A 21,277-nucleotide genomic window follows, 5' to 3' on the forward strand; every position below is an offset into this window, starting at 1 on the left:
CCGGAACCTGCAACAACCATTCCTGTCCCTGCTCTATCCATGTCTCCGAAATGGCCACAACATCGAAGTCCCAGGTACTAACCCATGCTGCAAGTTCACCCACCTTATTCCGGACGCTCCTGGCATTGAAGTAGACACACTTCAAACCAACTTCTTGCTTGCCGGTGCCATCTTGTTTCCCTGAAACTTTATTTCGGACCACCCTACTCTCAACCTTTTCTATAGTTGAACTACAATTTTGGTGCCCATCCCCTTGCTGAATTAGTTTAAACCCACCTGAACAGCCTTAGCAAATTTCCCCCCCAGGATGTCGCTACCCCTCTGGTTCAGGTGAAGACCATCTTGGTTGTAGAGGTCCCACCTACCCCAGAAAGAGCCCCAATTATCCAAGAATCCAAAACCCTCCCTCCTGCACCATCCCTGTAGCCACGTGTTCAACTCCTCTCTCTCCCTATTCCTCGCCTCACTAGCACGTGGCACGGGCAACAAACCAGAGACAACAACTCTGTTCGTCCTAGCTCTCAGCTTCCGTTCCTAGCTCCCTGAATTTCTGCCTTAAATCCCATTCTCTCTTCCTACCTAGGTCATTGGTGCCGATGTGGACCACGACTTGGGGCTGCTCCCCCTCCCCCTTAAGGATCCCAAAAACACAATCAGAGACATCACGCACCCTGGCACCTGGGAGGCAACACACCAACCATGAGTCTCTCTCGTCCCCACAGAACCTCCTATCTGTCCCCCTAACTATGGAGTCCCCAATGACTAATGCTCTGCTCCTCTTCCCCCTTCCCTTCTGAGCAGCAGGGACAGACTCTGTGCCAGAGACCTGTGCCCCACTGCTTTCCCCTGGTAAGTCGTTTCCCCCCCCCCCCAACAGTATCCAAAACGGTATACTTATTGTTGAGGGGAATGGCCACAGGGGATCCCTGCACTGCCTGCCAGTTCCCCTTCTGGCCCCTGACCGTAACCCATTTGCCTTTTTCCTGTACTTGAGGAGTGACTACCTCCCTGTAACTCCTCTCAATAACCCCCTCTGCCTCCCGAATGATCTGAAGTTCATTCAGCTCCAGTTCCCTAACGCGGTTTTCGAGGAGCTAGAGTTGGGTGCACTTCCCACAGATGTAGTCAGCAGGGACACTAGTGGTGACCCTTACCTCCCACATTCTGCAGGAGGAACATTCAACTGCCCTGACCTCCGTTCCCATTATTCTGAATTCCCAAGGCTTAAAAAATAAAGAATAAAAAATAAACTTGTTGCCTTACCAATCAGGCGCACAGAACCTTTTTTTACTGGTTAGAGGAGCGGGATGGGTGGGAGACACAACCCGGGTCGTGTTTCGGGTAACGTAACCACACAAATATATGACCTCACTCACTCACCAGTCCCATGTCAGCTCCTGCTCAGCGTCCCTCTGACTATTCACGAGGTAAGCTCTTTATAGATTCAAAAACAGTGACTCACCGCCTTCCCGACAGGCTCCTGCTCCAAGCTCCCGCTCGCGCTGCTGCTGCAACCAGAAATGGATGGGGAGAGGGAACTGGAATAAATAGGGAGAGAGGGGGAGGCGGACCGAAGATGGAGAGAACAGAAGGTAGGTGGAGAGGAGAGTATAGGTGAGGAGGTAGGGAGGGGATAGGTCAGTCCAGGGAGGACGGACAGGACAAGGAGGTGGGATGAGGTGGTAGGAAGGGATGGGTGAGTGGAAGAGAGATAAAGGGAACTGCAGATGCTGGTGAATTCCAAGATAATAAACTGTGAGACTGGATGAACACAGCAGGCCAAGCAGCATCTCAGGAGCACAAAAGCTGACGTTTCGGGCCTAGACCCTTCATCAAAGGTGAGTGGAAGAACAGGTTAGGGAAGCGGAGACAGGCTGGGCTGGTTTTGGGATGCAGTGGGGGAGGGGGAGATTTTGAAACTTGTGAAGTCCACATTGATACCATTGGGCTGCAGGGTTCCCAAGTGGAATATGAGTTGCTGTTCCTGCAACCTTCGGGTGGCATCATTGTGGCACTGCAGGAGGCCCATGATGGACATGTCGTCTGAGGAATGGGAGGGGGAGTGGAAATGGTTTGTGACTGGGAGGTGCAGTTGTTTGTTGCGAACCGAGCGGAGATTTTCTGCAAAGCGGTTCCCAAGCCTCTGCTTGGTTTCCCCAATGTAGAGGAAGCCGCACCGGGTACAGTGGATGCAGTATACCATATTGGCAGATGTGTAGGTGAACATTTGCTTAATATGGAAGGTCATCTTGGGACCTGGGATGGGGGTGAGGGAGGAGGTGTGGGGACAAGTGTAGCATTTCCTGCAGTTGCAGGGGAAGGTGCTGGGTGTGGTGGGGTTGGAGGGGAGTGTGGAGCGAACAAGGGAGTCACGGAGAGAGTGGTAAACCACCCCATGCACCCCATTCACACACCACCTCGTTCTCACACACCATCCCACCAACCTCCGGATACAACGTATCATCCCCTGACACTTCCGCCATTTACAATCCGACCCCACCACCCAAGACATTTTTCCATCCCCACCCCTGTCTGCTTTCCGGAGAGACCACTCTCTCCATGACTCCCTTGTTCGCTCCACACTGCCCTCCAGCCCCACCACACTCGGCACCTTCCCCTGCAACCGCAGGAAGTGCTACACTTGCCCCCACACCTCCTCCCTCACCCCCATCCCAGGCCCCAAGATGATTTTCCATATTAAGCAGAGGTTCACCTGCACATCTGCCAATGTGGTATATTGTATCCACTGCACCCGGTGTGGCTTCCTCTACTTTGGGGAAACCAAGCGGAGGCTTGGAGACCGCTTTGCAGAACACCTCCGCTCGGTTCGCAATAAACAACTGCACCTCCCAGTCACAAACCATTTCCACTCCCCCCCCAATTCCTCAGACAACATGTCCATCATGGGCCTCCTGCAGTGCCACAATGATGCCACCCGTAGGTTGCAGGACCAGCAACTCATATTCCGCTTGGGAACCCTGCAGCCCAATGGTATCAACGTGGACGTCACAAGCTTCAAAATCTCCCCTCCTGCCCACTACATCCCAAAACCAGTCCGCTCGCCCCCTCCCCCCACTGCATCCCAAAACCAGCCCAGTCTGTCTCTGCCTCCCTAACCTGTTCTTCCTCTCACCCATCCCTTCCTCCCACCTCAAGCCGCACCTCCATTTCCTACCTACCACCTCATCCCGCCCCCTTGACCTGTCCGTCTTCCCTGGACTGACCTATCCCCTCCCTACCTCCCCACCTATACTCTCCTCTCCACCTATCTTCTTTTCTCTCCATCTTCAGTCTACCTCCCCCTCTCTCCCTATTTATTCCAGTTCCCTCACCCTATCCCCCTCTCTGATGAAGGGTCTAAACCCGAAACATCAGGTTTTGTGCTCCTGAAATGCTGCTTTGCCTGCTGTGTTCATCCAGTTCCACACTTTGTTATCTAAGATCTGACCAGTACCCAGGCTAGTACTGGCAAGGCTGGAATCGAGCCTGGGTCTCCAGTACTGTGAGGAAGCTGTGCTAACCACTCTGCAAATCTACTCCTGTGATGAGTGGATGAGTGGAGCTACAACAGTGCTGAAGAAGACTGGCAGCATGGATGAGCACTTGAACTGTCATAACATCCAAGGCTATGGGCCTAGAGTGGGAAAGCAGCACTAGTGTAGATACTGGTATATTTTTGGCGGTACACACTTGATGATCCAAAGAGCCTCTTCTGTGCTGTATGGTTCAATGATCCAGGACAAAGCAGTCTATTTGATTGGCACGACATCCACAAGCATCCCCTTCCTCCACGACCGACACACAGCATCAGCAGTATGTACCATCTGCAAGATACACTACATAAATTCACCAAAGATCTTTATTCAGCACCTTCCAAACTCAGGGCCACTACTATCTAAAAGAAGAAAGGCAGCAGGTACATGGGAACACCACCATCTTAAAATTCCCCTCAAAGCCACTCACCATCCTGACTTGGAAATAAATGTAAAGGACTCGGAGTTTGTGAAAGATATCAAACCTGCAGCATGACAGATCTTGAAAACAATAGAAGTCTTGCATTTATAAAACTATAAGAAATAGGAACAGGGTAGCCTCCTCGTGCCTGCACGGCCATTTATTAGGCTCACAGCTGATCTGATATTCCTTACATCGACTTTCCTGCCCTTTCCCCATTCCCCTTGATTCCATAACTGATCAAGAACATGGCTATCTCAAGCTTGAATATATATTCAGTCTCTGCTCCCCCAGATAATTAGCTTATTGGGCCAAGGAGTTACAAAAAATCACAACCCTCAGAGAAGAAATTCCTCCTCATTTCATTCTTAAACATGTGTCCCTTTATTCTGAGATTGTGCCTTCTGCTCCTACCCTCTCCCATGATGTAAAACATCCTCTCAGCATGTGTTTCAATGAGATCACCTTTTATCCTTCTAAACTCCAATGAAAGAGGCCCAACCTGTAATCTTTGCTCACAAGACAATCCCTCCATACCAGGGATTATAATAGTGAACCTTAGCTAAACTGTCTCCAATCAAATGATACCTTTCCTTAAATAAGTGGGCCAAAAACTGCTCACATAACTTCAAGATGTGATATCATCAACAGCTTGTATAGTTGTAGTATCTACTCTTATCCTCCAACCCCATTGAAATAAGGGCCAACAGACATTGACAGAATGCAGAGTTGAGCTGAGAAATGGCAGATGGAGTTCAACCTGGATAAATGCGAGGCGATGCATTTTGGAAGGTCGAACTTAAATGCTGAATATAGGATTAAAGGCAGGATTCTCAGCAGTGTGGAGGAACAGCGGCATCTTGGTGTTCAAGTGCATAGCTCCCTCAAAGTTGCCACCCAGGTGGATAAGGTTGTTAAGAAAGCATATGGTGTTTTGGCTTTCATTAACAGTGGGATCGAGTTTAAGAGCCACAAGGTTATGCTGCAGCTCTACAAAACCCTGGTGAGACCACACTTGGAATATTGTGTCCAGTTCTGGTCGCCCTATTATAGGAAAGATGTGGAGGCTTTGGAGAGGGTGCAAAGGAGGTTTACCAGGATGCTGCCTGGACTGGAGGGCTCGTTTTACGAGAAGAGGTTGACTGAACTCGGAGAGAAGGAGGAAGAGAGGTGACCTGATCGAGGTGTACAAGGTAATGAGAGGCATGGATAGAGTCGATAGCCAGAGACTTTTCCCCAGGGCAGGACTGACTGCCACGAGGGGTCATAGTTTTAAGGTGTTAGGAGGAAGGTATAGAGGAGATGTCAGAGGGAGGTTCTTCACCCAGAGAGGTGTGAGCGCATAGAATAGTTTACCAGTGGTAGTCATGGAAGCGGAGTCATTAGTGACATTTAAGCGACTGCTGGACATGCACATGGACAGCAGTGAATTGAGGGGAATGTAGGTTCGGTTATTTTATTTTTGGATTAGGATTATTCCACGGCACAACATTGTGGACCGAAGGGCCTGTACTGTGCTGTACTTTTCTATGTTTTATGTTCTAACATTCCATTAGCCTTCATGATTAGCAACTGCACCCACAGTTTTCCTCCATTTAAATAATGTTCTGTTCTCCTTTTCTCACCTAAAAAATGAACTTTTCACTTTCCCACATTTTAGTCCATTTGCTGACATTTTGCCCACTTACTCAACCTATCAATACCTCTGTAAACTGTTGTATCCCTCTCACAGCCTGCCTTGCCACACTTTTTACTGTTGTCTGAAAATTTGCCTATAGCATATTCACTTCCTTCTTACACGTCATTAATATAAATTATAAACAGTCCTGGTCTCCGCGGTGACCAGTGATCCCACTGGTCTCAGGTTGCCAACCCCGTATCCCCCCGTGCTGTTTTTTTTACCATGAACCAATTCTCTATCCATGCCTAGAGTTAATGGGAACTGCAGACGCTGCAGAATCCGAGATAACAGAGTGTAGAGCTGGATGAACACAGCAGGCCAAGCCCCTAAGGTGCTTAGCCTGTTGAGTTCATCCAGCTCTATCCTTGCCTATCTGTTACTTCCAACATCATGGGCTCTTGTATTTTGACTTAACTCTTTGTGAGGTACTTTGTTGACTGGCTTCAGGAAATCCAAATAGAATACATATACTGGTTCCTATCTACCCCCTCTGGTTGAGCCTTCCTTGAAAAACTCTACTAAATTAGTCAGACACGATTTCCCTTTCACGAAGCCATGCTGACTCTGCTTGATTATATTATAATTTTCCAAATGTTCCACTATTACTTCTTTAATAATTGATTCTAATATTTTTCCAACAATCGACATTAGGCTTGTAGTTACCTGCGCTTAGCCTCCCTCCCTTTTTGGATAGGGGTGTCACATTAGCAGTTTCCCAATCCTCTGGTATTTCTCTAGAATCCAACAATTTTTGGAAAAATATAACTAATACATCCATATTCTCTGCAGCTACTTCTTCTAGGATTTTAGAATGCAAGCCATGGCTGGGTGACTTATCTGCCTTTAGCGCCACTGGGATCTAACCCTTACGCTATCCCCTCCCTAACTCCCCACCTATACCCACCTTTACTGGCTCCACCCCCGCTACTTTGGCCTGCCTGTCTCCTCTCACCCTATCTTCTCCTTTATCCATCTTCTATCTGCCTCCCCGTCTCCCTTTTTATTTCAGAATTCCCTTCCCCTCCCCATTTCTGAAGAAGGGTCTCGGCCTGAAACGCCAGCCTTCCTGCTCTTCTGATGTTGCTTGGATGCTGTGTTCATCCAGCTCCACACCTGTTATCTCTAAATCATCTGAGCCTTGATCATCTCTCACAATGGGCCTCGATTAGTCTTTTATCAACAGTAATAATCCACCACCTTTACCATCCACCCTGTATCTCCGAAAGGTGAAATACTTTGTCTTAACTGGTACCCTATGAATCTGCACTGTCGATGAATTGGCAAAGATAATATATCTCATTTACCACAAAGTTAACGGTATTATCCTATCCAATTATAATTTTTAAAAAATTACCTTTGTGTAAGTATACTTGTGGTTCAATCAAATGGCCACATGAAATATTAACAGTTGATTCAACTTTCAGTCAATTTCCCCTCAAATATTGCTTTCTGCTATAAATGTCTGAGTCAGGATGCTAGTGAGAAGGCTCTCTGCCGGTAAGTTTTATTGAAGGCAACGTTGCATTATTATTTAAGTAATTTATGCTGTAAATAACGTATAACAGTGACGTGTATACTCCCTAATTGTGTTTCTATTAATATGCGTTTTTACATTAATTATGTCTACTTCTTGATTATCCAGAATATTTGATCAATTGGCACACTCCTGGTCCCAGAGGTGCCTGTTAATAAAAAACTTGCTGTATTCCTGAATGTTAAGTTCCCAGTTTCCATGCAACTGAACGCACCCCTCTACTCTCCAGTTTATTCAGGTCAGGTGGCAATCCAGAGATTATTATCTTTTAGGATAATACAATGTGAGGCTGGATGAACACAGCAGGCCCAGCAGCATCTCAGGAGCACAAAAGCTGACGTTTCGGGCCTAGACCCTTCATCAGAGAGTGGGGAGAGGGAACTGGAATAAATAGGGAGAGAGGGGGAGGCGGACCGAAGATGGAGAGTAAAGAAGATAGGTGGAGAGAGTGTAGGTGGGGAGGTAGGGAGGGGATAGGTCAGTCCAGGGAAGACGGACAGGTCAAGGAGGTGGGATGAGGTTAGTAGGTAGATGGGGGTGCGGCTTGGGGTGGGAGGAAGGGATGGGTGAGAGGAAGAACCGGTTAGGGAGGCAGAGACAGGTTGGACTGGTTTTGGGATGCAGTGGGTGGGGGGGAAGAGCTGGGCTGGTTGTGTGGTGCAGTGGGGGGAGGGGACGAACTGGGCTGGTTTAGGGATGCAGTAGGGGAAGGGGAGATTTTGAAACTGGTGAAGTCCACATTGATACCATATGGCTGCAGGGTTCCCAGGCGGAATATGAGTTGCTGTTCCTGCAACCTTCGGGTGGCATCATTGTGGCAGTGCAGGAGGCCCATGATGGACATGTCATCTAGAGAATGGGAGGGGGAGTGGAAATGGTTTGCGACTGGGAGGTGCAGTTGTTTGTTGCGAACTGAGCAGAGGTGTTCTGCAAAGCGGTCCCCAAGCCTCCGCTTGGCTTCCCCAATGTAGAGGAAGCCGCATCGGGTACAGTGGATGCAGTATACCACATTGGCAGATGTGCAGGTGAACCTCTGCTTAATGTGGAATGTCATCTTGGTGCCTGGGATGGGGGTGAGGGAGGAGGTGTGGGGACAAGTGTAGCATTTCCTGCGGTTGCAGGGGAAGGTGCCGGGTGTGGTGGGGTTGGAGGGCAGTGTGGAGCGAACAAGGGAGTCACGGAGAGAGTGGTCTCTCCGGAAAGCTGACAGGGGAGGGGATGGAAAAATGTCTTGGGTGGTGGGGTCGGATTGTAAATGGCGGAAGTGTCGGAGGATAATGCGTTGTATCCGGAGGTTGGTGGGGTGGTGTGTGAGAACGAGGGGGATCCTCTTGGGGCGGTTGTGGTGGGGGCGGGGTATGAGGGATGTGTCGCGGGAAATACGGGAGACGCGGTCAAGGGCGTTCTCGATCACTGTGGGGGGAAAGTTGCGGTCCTTAAAGAACTTGGACATCTGGGATGTGCGGGAGTGGAATGTCTTATCGTGGGAGCAGATGCGGCGGAGGCGGAGGAATTGGGAATAGGGAATGGAATTTTTGCAGGAGGGTGGGTGGGAGGAGGTGTATTCCAGGTAGCTGTGGGAGTCGGTGGGCTTGAAATGGACATCAGTTACAAGCTGGTTGCCTGAGATGGAGACTGAGAGGTCCAGGAAGGTGAGGGATGTGTTGGAGATGGCCCAGGTGAACTGAAGGTTGGGGTGAAAGTTGTTGGTGAAGTGGATGAACTGTTTGAGCTCCTCTGGGGAGCAAGAGGCAGCGCCGATACAGTCATCAATGTCCCTCTTCCGCACCTACACAGGCCCCAAACCCCACCTCTTCCTCTGGTACATTTTATGACTGTATCGGCGCCGCCTCTTGTTCCCCAGAGGAGCTCGAACAGTTCATCCACTTCACCAACACCTTCCACCCCAACCTCAAGTTCACCTGGGCCATCTCCAACACGTCCCTCACCTTCCTGGACCTCTCAGTCTCGATCTCAGGTAACCAGCTAGAAACTGATGTCCATTTCAAGCCCACTGTCTCCCACAGCTACCTAGAATACACCTCCTCCCACCCACCCTCCTGCAAAAATTCCATCCCCTTTTCCCAATTCTTCCGCCTCCGCCGCATCTGCTCCCAGGTTGAGGCATTCCACTCCCGCACATCCCAGATGTCCACGTTCTTCAAGGACCGCCACTTTCCCCCTGCAGTGGTCGAGTACACCCTTGACCGGTTCTCCCTCATCTCCCGCAACACATCCCTCACACCCCGCCCCCGCCACAACCGCCCCAAAAGGATCCCGCTCATTCTCACATACCACCCCACCAACCTCCGGATACAACGCATCATCCTCTGACACTTCCACCATCTACAATCTGACCCCGCAACCCAAGCCATTTTTCCAAGGCCCCACCCTTGTCTGCCTTCTGGAGAGACCACTCTCTCCGTGACTCCCTTGTCCGCTCCACACTTCCCTCCAACCCCACCACACCCGGCACTTCCCCTGCAACCTCAGGAAATGCTACACTTGCCCCCACACCTCCTCCCTCACCCCTATCCCAGGTCCCAAGATGACTTTCCATATTAAGCAGATGTTCACCTGTACATCTGCCAATGTAGTATACTGTATCCATTGTACCCGGTGTGGCTTCCTCTATGTTGGGGAAACCAAGCAGAGGCTTGGGGACCGCTTTGCAGAACACCCCTGCTCGGTTCGCAACAAACAACTGCACCTCCCAGTCGCGAACCATTTTAACTCCCCCTCCCATTCTTTAGATGACATGTCCATCATGGGCCTCCTGCAGTGCCATAATGATGCCACCGGCAGGTTGCAGGAACAGGAACTCATATTCCGCTTGGGAACCCTGCAGCCCAATGGTATCAATGTGGACTTCACAAGCTTCAAAATCTCCCCTCCCCCCACTGCATCACAAAACCAGCCCAGCTCTTCCCCTCCACCCACTGCATCCCAAAACCAGCCCAGCCTGTCTCTGCTTCCCTAACCCGTTCTTCCTCTCACCCATCCCTTCCTCCCACCTCACACCGCACCTCCATTTCCTACCTACCAACCTCATCCCACCTCCTTGACCTGTCCGTCTTCCCTGGACTGACCTATCCCCTTCTACCTCCCCACCTATACTCTCCTCTCCACCTATCTTCTTTACTCTCCATCTTCGGTCTGCCTTCCCCTCTCTCCCTATTTATTCCAGAACCCTCACCCCATCCCCCTCTCTGATGAAGGGTCTAGGCCCGAAACATCAGCTTTTGTGCTCCTGAGATGCTGCTTGGCCTGTTGTGTTCATCCAGCTCCACACTTTGTTATATGAGATTAGTGTAGTTTGCTTTTGTTGGTTAACATGGACATGATGAACTGAAGGGCCTGCTTCAATGCTGGATATCTCTATGACTCTCTGTAACAATTAGGTAAAGAGGAACCAGAAAATGTAGTGTATTGAATTTCTAAAAGGCATTTAAGAAGATACTTCATAGAAAGTTAATACTTAAGATAAGAGTGCATGATATTGGTGATAATGTCTTTGCACGGTTAAGTGACCAGCTGACTAAAAGAAAACCGAGTTAGAATACATGGGTGGTCTTCAGATGACGAAGTAGCCAAATTTACTAAATGTATAAAGATAGGCAGTAAAGCAAGATGCAAGTTTGTGTAGAAGAGGCAAAGAGTCTGCAAATAAACATACATAGGATGAATGAGTACACATAAATGTAACAGATGAGGTCTAATGTCCGAAAATGTTAATTTTCTAATTTAGTGAGACTGTTCTCAGTCTTTTAGACATGATTGTATGGAATGACAGAGCAGGTTTAATGGGCTGAATGGCCTCCTCCTGTTCCTATTTGTTACAGTTTTTTTAATGAACAGAAAATAAAAATATTATTTAAATGTAGAGACAGTGTAGAACGCTGCATTTGTGAGGCACCAGATACCAGAAACTAAGAAGTCTAAGTATCAGCGCAGCACTCGTGATTGAAGAGTCATTAGAGTTAGTTAATATTGAGTTACAGTTAAAGCAGCTTCAAGATAAAAATGGAATGTAGCAACTAGAAATAGAATTCCAAAAAGCAGACAAGAGAAAGAGCAGTGGAATTGCAAAGGACAGAAACAGATTGGAAAAGTCTTAGCTTGAGCTTCAAGCTAAATGGCAGAATGATTATAGGGGAAGCAATGGCCTAGTGGTAGAATCATGGAATCCCTACAGTATGGAAGCACGCCTTTTAGCTTATCGAATCCACACCACCCTTCCAAAGAGCATCCAGCCCAGATCCACTGTCTCCATCTTATAATACTTTATTTCCCATTGTTAATCAACATAGTCTGCATATCCCTGGACACTATGGACAATTTAGCATGCACCCAGAGGAAATGCACAGAGACAAGGGGAGAATATCCAAACTCCAAACAGACTGTCACCCAAGGCTGGAATCAAACCCAGGTCCCTGATACTGTGAGGCAGCAGCGTTAACCACTGATCCGCTGCGGCACCGCAAACAATGGCACACAGCTTGAGTGATATTATCGCTGGAATGTTAATCCAGAAACCCAGTTCGAATCCCTCCGCAGCAGATGGTGAAATTCGAATGCAATAAAAATCTGGAATTAAGAGCCTTGTGGTAACTGTGAATCCATTGCCAACTGTTGGGAGAAACCCATCAGGTTCACTCATGTCCTTTAGGGAAGGAAACTGCCTTCCTTACCTGGGCTGGCTGACATGTGACTCCAGACCCACAGCAATGTGGTTGACTCTGATCTGCTGTCTGGGCAGTTAGGGATGGACAATAAATGCTGCCTAGCCAGCTGCACCCTCATCCCATTGATGAATAAAAAAAAATTAGAGGGGATACGAGGAAAAGTTTTTTTTATGCAGAGGGTAGTAAGTGTCCTGAATTCTGTGCTGAGTTGGTGTTGGAAGCAGAGACCCTTTCAAAAAGTGCCAGGATCTGTGCTGGAGAGCTCCAGGCTGTGTGCAGAAAGATGGGATTAGAAAAGCCATTTGGGTGTCTGTCGGATTCAATGGATGATACGGGCTGAATATCCTTTTTATGGGCAATATCGTTTCTATGGTTTCTAACTAGAAGTGGAATTGCAGGAGACAGAAAAGAAAACACTATCTTAGAGGTTTGGAGTTTAAAAAGGAGCATCAGATGCAGAGGGCAGGTGTAACGAGGTAAAACCTGCCTCTAACCCAAAGACTGGCAAAGACACATTTTAATTGACGCACACCTTCCCAAAATTTGAGGAAAGGTGTGGAGCTATTCATTATTTTGTTCAAGAAAGTGACAAATCAAATTAAGTGGCTTAAGGTAAACTGGACTCTGCTCAGGGGGCAGCAGATTCAGAGTGAAGCTAGTTAATACAACAAGTCAAACTAAAACTGAGGCAGAGTCCTGGAGAGTCAGTGTTTTGTACTATTCTATGTTCTATGGAGTCGGCCTCATTCGGGGCATTTGAACTGCTATTAGACAGGCATATGGATGGTAGTATAACGTAGGGGTGGAGGTTAGACAGACCTTAGGTTTAGGGTGAAAGTTCGGCACAATATCGTGGGCCGAAGGGCCTGTACTGTGCTGTACCGTTCTATGCTCTATGTACTTTAGAAATGGTGTTTTATTGAGGAAGTGGAAGCCTCCTCACAGATGAGCAGATGAAGAGTGGATGGCCTTTCAACAGGTAGTAGTACGATGTCCTTTGGCAGGACGTGCAGGCAAATTCAAGCATTGATAAAATTACATAAGCCAATGGGCAGAAAAGCGTGCTGCAACCAGTATACATCAGCCAATGGGCAGAGAAGCACGCTGAAATCAGTATACATTAGCCAATGGGCAGAGAAGCATGCTGAAATCAGTATACATCAGTGAATGGGCAGAGAAGCATGCTGAAATCAGTATACATCAGCCAATAGGCAGAGAAGCATGATGGAATCAGTATACATCAGTGAATGGGCAGAGAAACCTGCTGAAATCAGTATACATCAGCCAATGGGCAGAGAAGCACGCTGAAATCAGTATACATCAGTGAATGGGCAGAGAAGCATACTGAAATCAGTATACATCAGCCAATGGGCAGAGAAGTATGCTGAAATCAGTATACATCAGTGAATGGGCATAGAAGCATGCTGAAATCAGTATACATCAGCCAATGGGCAGAGAAGCATGCTGAAATCAGTGTACATCAGTGAATGGGCAGAGAAGCATGCTGAAATCAGTATACATCAGCCAATGGGCAGAGAAGCATGCTGAAATCAGTATACATCAGTGAATGGGCAGAGAAGCACGCTGAAATCAGTATACATCAGCGAATGGGCAGAGAAGCATGCTGAAATCAGTATACATCAGTGAATGGGCAGAGAAGCATGCTGAAATCAATATACTTCAGTGAATGGGCAGAGAAGCACGCTGAAATCAGTATACATCAGTGAATAGGCAGAGAAGCACGCTGAAATCAGTGTTATTCAGTGAATGGGCAGAGAAGCACGCTGAAATCAGTATACATCAAACAACAAATGAAGTCTCAATATTGTTCCTCTGAAATCAAGATCAACAGGACTGATATTTCTCTGCCTCCATGCATGAATTCCTTCCTCTCACCTTGTTCTACCCTTTCCCTAGCTACCGTCTGGTTCCTAATACACACATAAAATGCATTGGGACTCTCCTTAACCCTACTCGCCAAGGACATTTCATGGTCCCTTCCAACCCTTGTAACTCTTCTAATTTTTTGTTTAAGTTCTTTCCTACTTCCTTTATACTCCCGAAGGGCCTTGTTTCATTTCAGTTTCCGAAACCCTGCCAGGGAATTGCGTGCCACAACTTTACTAAGAGAGAACATTTTGGAGGACTTATCCAGCAACACCATATGAGTGGAACTCAGGAATGAGAAAAGTGCAGTCACTATGACGAGGTTATACTATTGGCCTCCCAGGCTCCTGTCGGGGACAGAGGAACAGACATGTAAGCAGGTCATGTAAAGTTGTTAAAAAAACAGGGTTGTAGGAGTGGATGATTTAAATTTCCCCAATATTGACTTGGAATTCTCTAGTGCCTATGGCTTAGACAGGGTAGAATTTGTTAGGTGCATCCAGGAGGGATTCTTGAAGGAATATGTAGAAAGTCCAACTATGGAAAGGGCTGTATTAGACCTTGTTTGGGGCATGAGCTTGTCCAGGTGATTGAAGCTTCAGTGGGGGGAGCATTTCAGGGACAGTGATCATAATTCCATAAGTTTTAAGATAGAGAAGGAAAAGAATAAGACTGGTCCTTAGGAAAAAGTGCTAAATTGGTGGAAGACTAACTACAGCAAAATAAGGCAGGAATTAGAAAAATTGGATCAGGGACAGCCATTCAAAGATAAATCCATATATGACATGTAGGAGACTTTTAAAAGCCTGTTGACCAGAATTCAGGACCAACATGCTCCTATGAGGCTGAAAGATAAGGATGGCAAGATTCAAGAAACTTGAATGATGAGAGATGTTTTAAGTTTAAAGAGAAAAAGGAAGCGTATGTAAGATTTAGGAAAGGGAAATTGAACAAGACCCTTGAGAAAAACAGAAAATAACTACAAAAAATTTAGGAGGGCTAGGAAAGGACCATGAAATATCATTTGCAAGTAGGATTACGGAGGATTCTAAGGCACTTTACATGTGTTTTAGGTGCAAGAGGGTAACTAGGGAATGGGTAAGTCCAGTCAAGGACAAAGGAGCATGGAGCCAGAGGAAGTTGGGGAGGTCCTCAATGAGTACATCACATTGGCCTGAACCATTCCTGAATACTGATCAGTTGGCCTTTAAACAATCCCACACACATGTGGACTTGCCCAATAATGGCTCCCCCCAACTAACCGTCCCTAGCTCCTGCCTAATACTAATGTAATTTGCAGTCCCCCAATTTAATACCTTCCCCTGAGGTCCTGACTTATCCTTATTCAGACCTATCATAAAACTTAAGGAGATGTGATCACTGTTTCCAAAATGCTTTCCCACTGAAAGGTCAGTCACCTGGCCAGGCTCATTAATCAGTACAAGGTCCAGTGTGGCCCCTCTTCTAGTTGGAATATCCACATACCGTTTCAAGAAACAGGATAGTCAAAATCTTTTTCCCAGGGTGAAAATGTCAAATACTAGGGGATATTGGTTTAAGGTGAGAGGGGCAAGTTTAAAAAAGAAGTACTAGGCATGGTTTTTACACAGAGGGTGGTAGATACCTGGAACACACTGCCAGGGTGATGGGCATTGATGTTGGAATGGCAGAGCAGATTCCATGGGTGAATGGCCTAATTCTGCTCCCTTATCTTATGGTCATTTCTATTTCTCTCTCCATAAATTCTGAGTTTCTCCAACACTTTATATTTTCATTTCAGATTTCCAGAATTTGTAGTATTTTGCTTTTATTTGTATAGAAATGAAATTGGCAAGAGTATTCTGTAGTGCAGAGAAACAGGATGCTGGAAGAATGCAGCAGGCCAGGCATTATATGGAGGAAAGGAGCAGTCAACATTTTGGATGTTACCCTTCTGCAGGACTGGATGTGACGGTAAGGGGAGCTACAGACAAAGAGAAGGAGTATAGTAGCGAAATGGTAGTGGGTATGACCTGGTTGGTTGATGGGAAGTGTGTACCTATCACCACCTTTCCCGAATCACCTCTTCACCCCCCACACTTTATCTGCAACTCTTCCCACCCCCACATCCAGTCCTGAAGAAGGGTAATACCTGAAATGTTGACTTCTCATCTTCCAGATGCTGCCTGGCTTGCTGTGTTCTTCCAGCCTCCTGTTTGTCTGCCTTGGATTCCAGCATCTGCAGTTTTATGGTCTCTAAAAGTCCCTAGTGCGGTGGCTGGACAAGTCATAAGGGGCAAATGACATTATGTTTCATATCAGCCTGTGCCGAGTGCATCAATAACCCTTTGGAATATTTCAAGAGAGACAGAAAAGAAGACTGTAAGAGAAAAACTTCTTTAAGCATGAATCCAGCCTGGAACAGCAACATGAGAGCAGGAAGACTAGAGAATTAGCAAGGGCTGGGCTACAATATTGGTGATGGTAGAATTGGGAGGATGAAAATACAGGCATGAGGTCTAGGACAGTTAAAGGAAGGGTGTAGATCAGCAACCAAAATGTAAACATAATAGCGCACATAGAAAATACAAGCAGCAGAGGCCTAATAATGAAAGAGATATTAGGATATACAAAGCATTTAATATTAAATGGGAGATTTAAACACAGATGGGAGCACTTTAATAGACAGGTACACACAGACAGGTAGAGGTATATAGAGTCAGGTAAGCACAGACAGGTAAGAGGGCACACAGACAGACAGCGTGCTACAACATACATGGGACTACACATGTAAGCAGAAATACACTGACAGGCTAAACATACAAGCACATTTATACAAAGATAAGTATGCACAGAAATCCATGCATACGCATGGATCTATGCACATACACAAATGGCACCAAACTCCAGCCAAAGCTATTTACAATTTACTTAAAACACCATACCACATGATAACGGACACCAACTGCATAATGGCTTCATTCAGACAGTCGAAGAAATCACGAAGGATCGCTCCATCTTGTTTCATGTTTCCAATCACAAGACCAAAACTCATGGAGAAAACGACGAGCCCCAGGGCATTGACTGCATTCACAGAGCCTGAGATTGGAATCATCTCTTCTGTTACCTCCAGCAGCAGATTCTTAGCCTGTGAAAAGTTGCTCACCGCCGATTCTGAGCCGACACTTCCATTCTGTGCAATGATTGGCTTTACCTTTCTCACGCCATAGTTGGTTTTGAACTAAAAGTTGAGCAAATAACGTGGAATGATTGATCAGAATGATGAACGGCAGCAGAAACACAACAGGCACAGAAGTAAAGTGCAGAAGTCCCCAATATACGAACATCCGACTTACAAAGGCTCATATTCTCATACTTACAAACATGACCCAAAACAGGGGTGCCATTTTAAATATACAACACATGAACATTTCCTGTACACATGAACTCCTGCTTTACATTGTCCTGCACTGTGTTCTGAGTTGCGTACAAATTGATTTGCAAATGCACTCAGGAATGGAACCTATTCAGACCCTGGGCACTGCTTGCATCATGATAGCTGGGCTGGAATAAATGAAGACAGGCTAAAGTACATTGACAATTGAAGAGAGGATTTTAGTAAATTACTTACAGAATAGGAAAGCTGGACTGAGTTACAAACTGGAATCTATTCAAGTGGTTTGGGAGCTACATAAAGAATAGGGGAGGCGATTGCCTAGTGGCACTATCGTTGGACTATTAATCCAGAGACCCAGGTAATGTTCTGATGAAGTGTCTAGGTCCAAAATGTCAGCTTTCCTGCTCCTGAGATGCTGCTTGGCCTGCTGTGTTCATCCAGCCCCACACTTTGTTATCTCGGATTCTCCAGCATCTGCAGCTCCCATTATGCGCCGAACCAGGTCCTCTATGTAAACCTGTTGCCTATTTTCCAAGGATCTGTATCCCTCTGCTCCCTGCCCATTCATGCATCTGTCTAGATACATCATAAATGACGCTATCGTGCCAGCCTCTACCACCTCCACTGGCAACGCATTCCAGGCACCCACCACCCTCTGTGTAAAGAACCTTCCACGCAGATCTCCCTTAAACTTTTCCCCTCTCACCTTGAACTCATGACCCCTAGTAATTGAGTCCCCCACTCTGGGAAAAAGCTTCTTGCTATCCACCTTGTCTATACCTTTCATGGTTTTGTAGACCTCAATCAGGTCCCCCCTCAATCTCCGTCTTTCTAATGTAAATAATCCTAATCTACTCAACCTTTCTTCATAGCTACCATGCATACCAGGCAACATCCTGGTGAACCTCTTCTGCACCCTCTCCAAAGCATCCACATCCTTGTGGTAATGTGGCAACCAGAATGGTATGCAGTACTCCAAATGTGGCCGAACCAAAGTCCTATACATCTGTAACATGACCTGCCAGCTCTTGTACTCAATACCCCGCCCAATGAAGGAAAGCATGCCATATGCCTTCTTGACCACCCTATTGACCTGCGTTGTCACCTTCAGGGAACAATGGACCTGAACACCCAGATCTCTCTGTGCATCAATTTTACCCAGGGCTTTTCCATTTACCATATTGTTCGTTCTTGAATAGGGTCTTTCAAAATGCATCACGTCTCATTTGCCTGGATTGAACTCCATCTGCCATTTCTCCACCCAACTCTCCAATCTATCTGTATTCTGCTGCATTCTCCGACAGTTCCCTTCACTATCCGCTACTCCACCAATCTTAGTGTCATCTGCAAACTTGCTAATCAGACCTTCATACCTTCTTCCAGATCATTTATGTATATCACAAACAACAGTGGTCCCAGCACGGATCCCTGTGGAACACCACTGATCACAGTTCTCCATTTTGAGAAACTCTCTTCCACTACAACTCTCTGTCACCTGTTGCCCAGCCAGTTCTCTATCCATTGAGCTGGTACACCCCGGACCCCATGCAACTTCACTTTTTCCATCAACCAACCACGGGGAACCTTACCAAACACCTTACTGAAGTCCATGTATATGACGTCCATAGCCTTTCCTTCATCAATCATCTTTGCCACTTCCTCAAAGAATTCTATCAAGTTGGTAAGACATGGCCTTCCCCGCACAAAACCATGCTGTCTATCACAGATAAGCCCATCTTCTTCCAAATGTAAATAGATTGTATCCGTCAGTATCTTTTCCAGCAGCTTCCCCACCACTGACGTCAGGCTCGCTGCTCTATAATTACCTGGATTATCCTTGCTATCCCTCTTAAACAAGGGGACAACATTAGCAAGTCTCCAGTCCTCCGGGGCCTTACCCCTGTCTAAGGACGCTGCAAAGATATCTGTTAAGGCTCCGGCTATTTACTCTCTCACTTCCCTCAGTAACCTTGATAGATCCCATCCGGGCCTGAGGATTTGTCCACCCTGATGCCTTTTAGAATACCCAACACTTCCCCCTCCTTATGCTGACTTGACCTAGAGTAATCAAACATCTATCCCTAATCTCAACATCTGTCATGCCCTTCTCCTCGGTGAATACTGACGCAAAGTACTCATTAAGAGTCTCACTGATTTTCTCTGACTCCTCACATAACTTCCCTCCTTTGTCCTTGAGTGGGCCAACCCTTTCTCTAATTACCCTCTTGCTCTGTATGTATGAATAAAAGGTTTTGGCATTTTCCTTAACCCTGTTTGCTAAAGATATTTCATGACCCCTTTTATTGGCCCTACTTTCCCGATGTTCTTCCAAAGCTTCATCTGTTTTCAGTCACCTAGACCTTGTGTATGCTTCCTTTTCCCTCTTTGCTAGCCTCATAATTTCACCTGTCAGCCATGGTTCCCTCCTCTTGACTCTTCTATCCATCATTTTCACAGGGACATGTCTCTCCTGCGCTCTAATCAACCTCTCTTTAAAAGCTTCCCACATATCACACATCACAAACCTGCCTGCCCTGGTTGACCCATTGTCTCAGCTTGTTCCTGCCCCACCGAACTCATCTCCACCTATCTGGACTCCATTTTCTCCCCTTTGGTCCAGGAACTCCCTACCTACATCCGTGACACCACCCACACCCTCCACCTCCTCCAGGATTCCAATTCCCCAACACCTCATGTTCACCATGGACGTCCAGTCCCTATACACCTGTATTCCGCATGCAGATGGCCTGCAGGCCCTCCGCTTCTTCCTGTCCCACAGGCCCGACCACTCCCCCTCCACCGACACCCTCATCCGCCTAGCCAAACTCGTCCTCACCCTCAACAACTTCTCTTTCGATTCCTCCCATTTCCCACAGACAAAGGGGGGGGGGTGCCATGGGCACCCGCATGGGCCCAAGCTATGCCTGCCTCTTTGTAGGTTACGTGGAACAGTCCCTCTTCCGCACCTACACAGGCCCCAAACCCCACCTCTTCCTCCGTTACATTGATGACTGTATCGGCGCTGCCTCTTGCTCCCCAGAGGAGCTCAAACAGTTCATCCACTTCACCAACACCTTCCACCCCAGCCTTCAGTTCACCTGGGCCATCTCCAGCACATCCCTCACCTTCCTGGACCTCTCAGTCTCCATCTCAGGCAACCAGCTTGTAACTGATGTCCATTTCAAGCCCACCGACTCCCACAGCTACCTAGAATACACCTCCTCCCACCCACCCTCCTGCAAAAATTCCATCCCCTATTCCCAATTCCTCCGCCTCCGCCGCATCTGCTTCCACGATGACGCATTCCACTCCCGCACATCCCAGATGTCCAAGTTCTTCAAGGACTGCAACTTTCTCCCCACAGTGGTCGAGAACGCCCTTGACTGCGTCTCCCGCATTTCCCGCAACACATCCCTCACACCCCGCCCCCGCCTCAACCGCCCAAAGAGGATCCCCCTCGTTCTCACACACCACCCCACCAACCTCCGGATACAACGCATCATCCTCCGACACTTCCACCATCTACAATCCGACCCCACCACCCAAGACATCTTTTCCATCCCCACCCTTGTCTGCTTTCCAGAGAGACCACTCTCTCCGTGACTCCCTTGTTCGCTCCACACTGCCCTCCAACCCCACCACACCCGGCACCTTCCCCTGCAACCGCAGGAAATGCTACACTTGCCCCCACACCTCCTCCCTCACCCCTATCCCAGGCCCCAAGATGACTTTCCATATTAAGCAGAGGTTCACCTGCACATCTGCCAATGTGATATACAGTATCCATTGTACCCGGTGTGGCTTCCTCTACATTGGGGAAACCAAGTGGAGGCTGGGGACCGCTTTGCAGAACACCCCCACTCAGTTCGCAAGAAACAACTGCACCTCCCAGTCGCGAACATTTTAACTCCCCCTCCCATTCCTCGGATGACATGTCCATCATGGGCCTCCTGCAGTGCCACAATGATGCCACCCGAAGGTTGCAGGAACAGCAACTCACATTCCGCTTGGGAACCCTGCAGCCCAATGGTATCAATGTGGACTTCACCAGCTTCAAAATCTCCCCTTCCCCCACCGCATCCCTAAACCAGCCCAGTTCGTCCCCTCCCCCCACTGCACCACACAACCAGCCCAGCTCTTCCCCTCCACCCACTGCATCC

The 21,277-nt window shown here is 47.6% G+C and overlaps 1 protein-coding gene across 4 annotated transcripts in view; it reads right to left on the bottom strand.

The window, feature by feature from the left end:
• The window catches only part of LOC125451014 (excitatory amino acid transporter 1-like), a 140,761-nt gene that overhangs the window by 61,998 nt on the left and 57,486 nt on the right, over nucleotides 1-21,277 (bottom strand). For 3 of the 4 annotated variants that reach the window (XM_059645054.1, XM_048527639.1, XM_059645053.1), the window contains one exon: nucleotides 16,666-16,961. The exons of the other annotated variant lie outside the window; for it this stretch is intronic. In XM_059645054.1, the coding sequence (XP_059501037.1) occupies nucleotides 16,666-16,961 (296 nt within the window). The remainder of the gene's footprint in view (nucleotides 1-16,665; nucleotides 16,962-21,277) is intronic. 4 annotated transcript variants of the gene reach the window in all.

The sequence above is a fragment of the Stegostoma tigrinum genome, chromosome 3 (genome assembly GCF_030684315.1).
Source record: "Stegostoma tigrinum isolate sSteTig4 chromosome 3, sSteTig4.hap1, whole genome shotgun sequence".
Taxonomy (NCBI): Eukaryota; Metazoa; Chordata; class Chondrichthyes; order Orectolobiformes; family Stegostomatidae; genus Stegostoma; species Stegostoma tigrinum.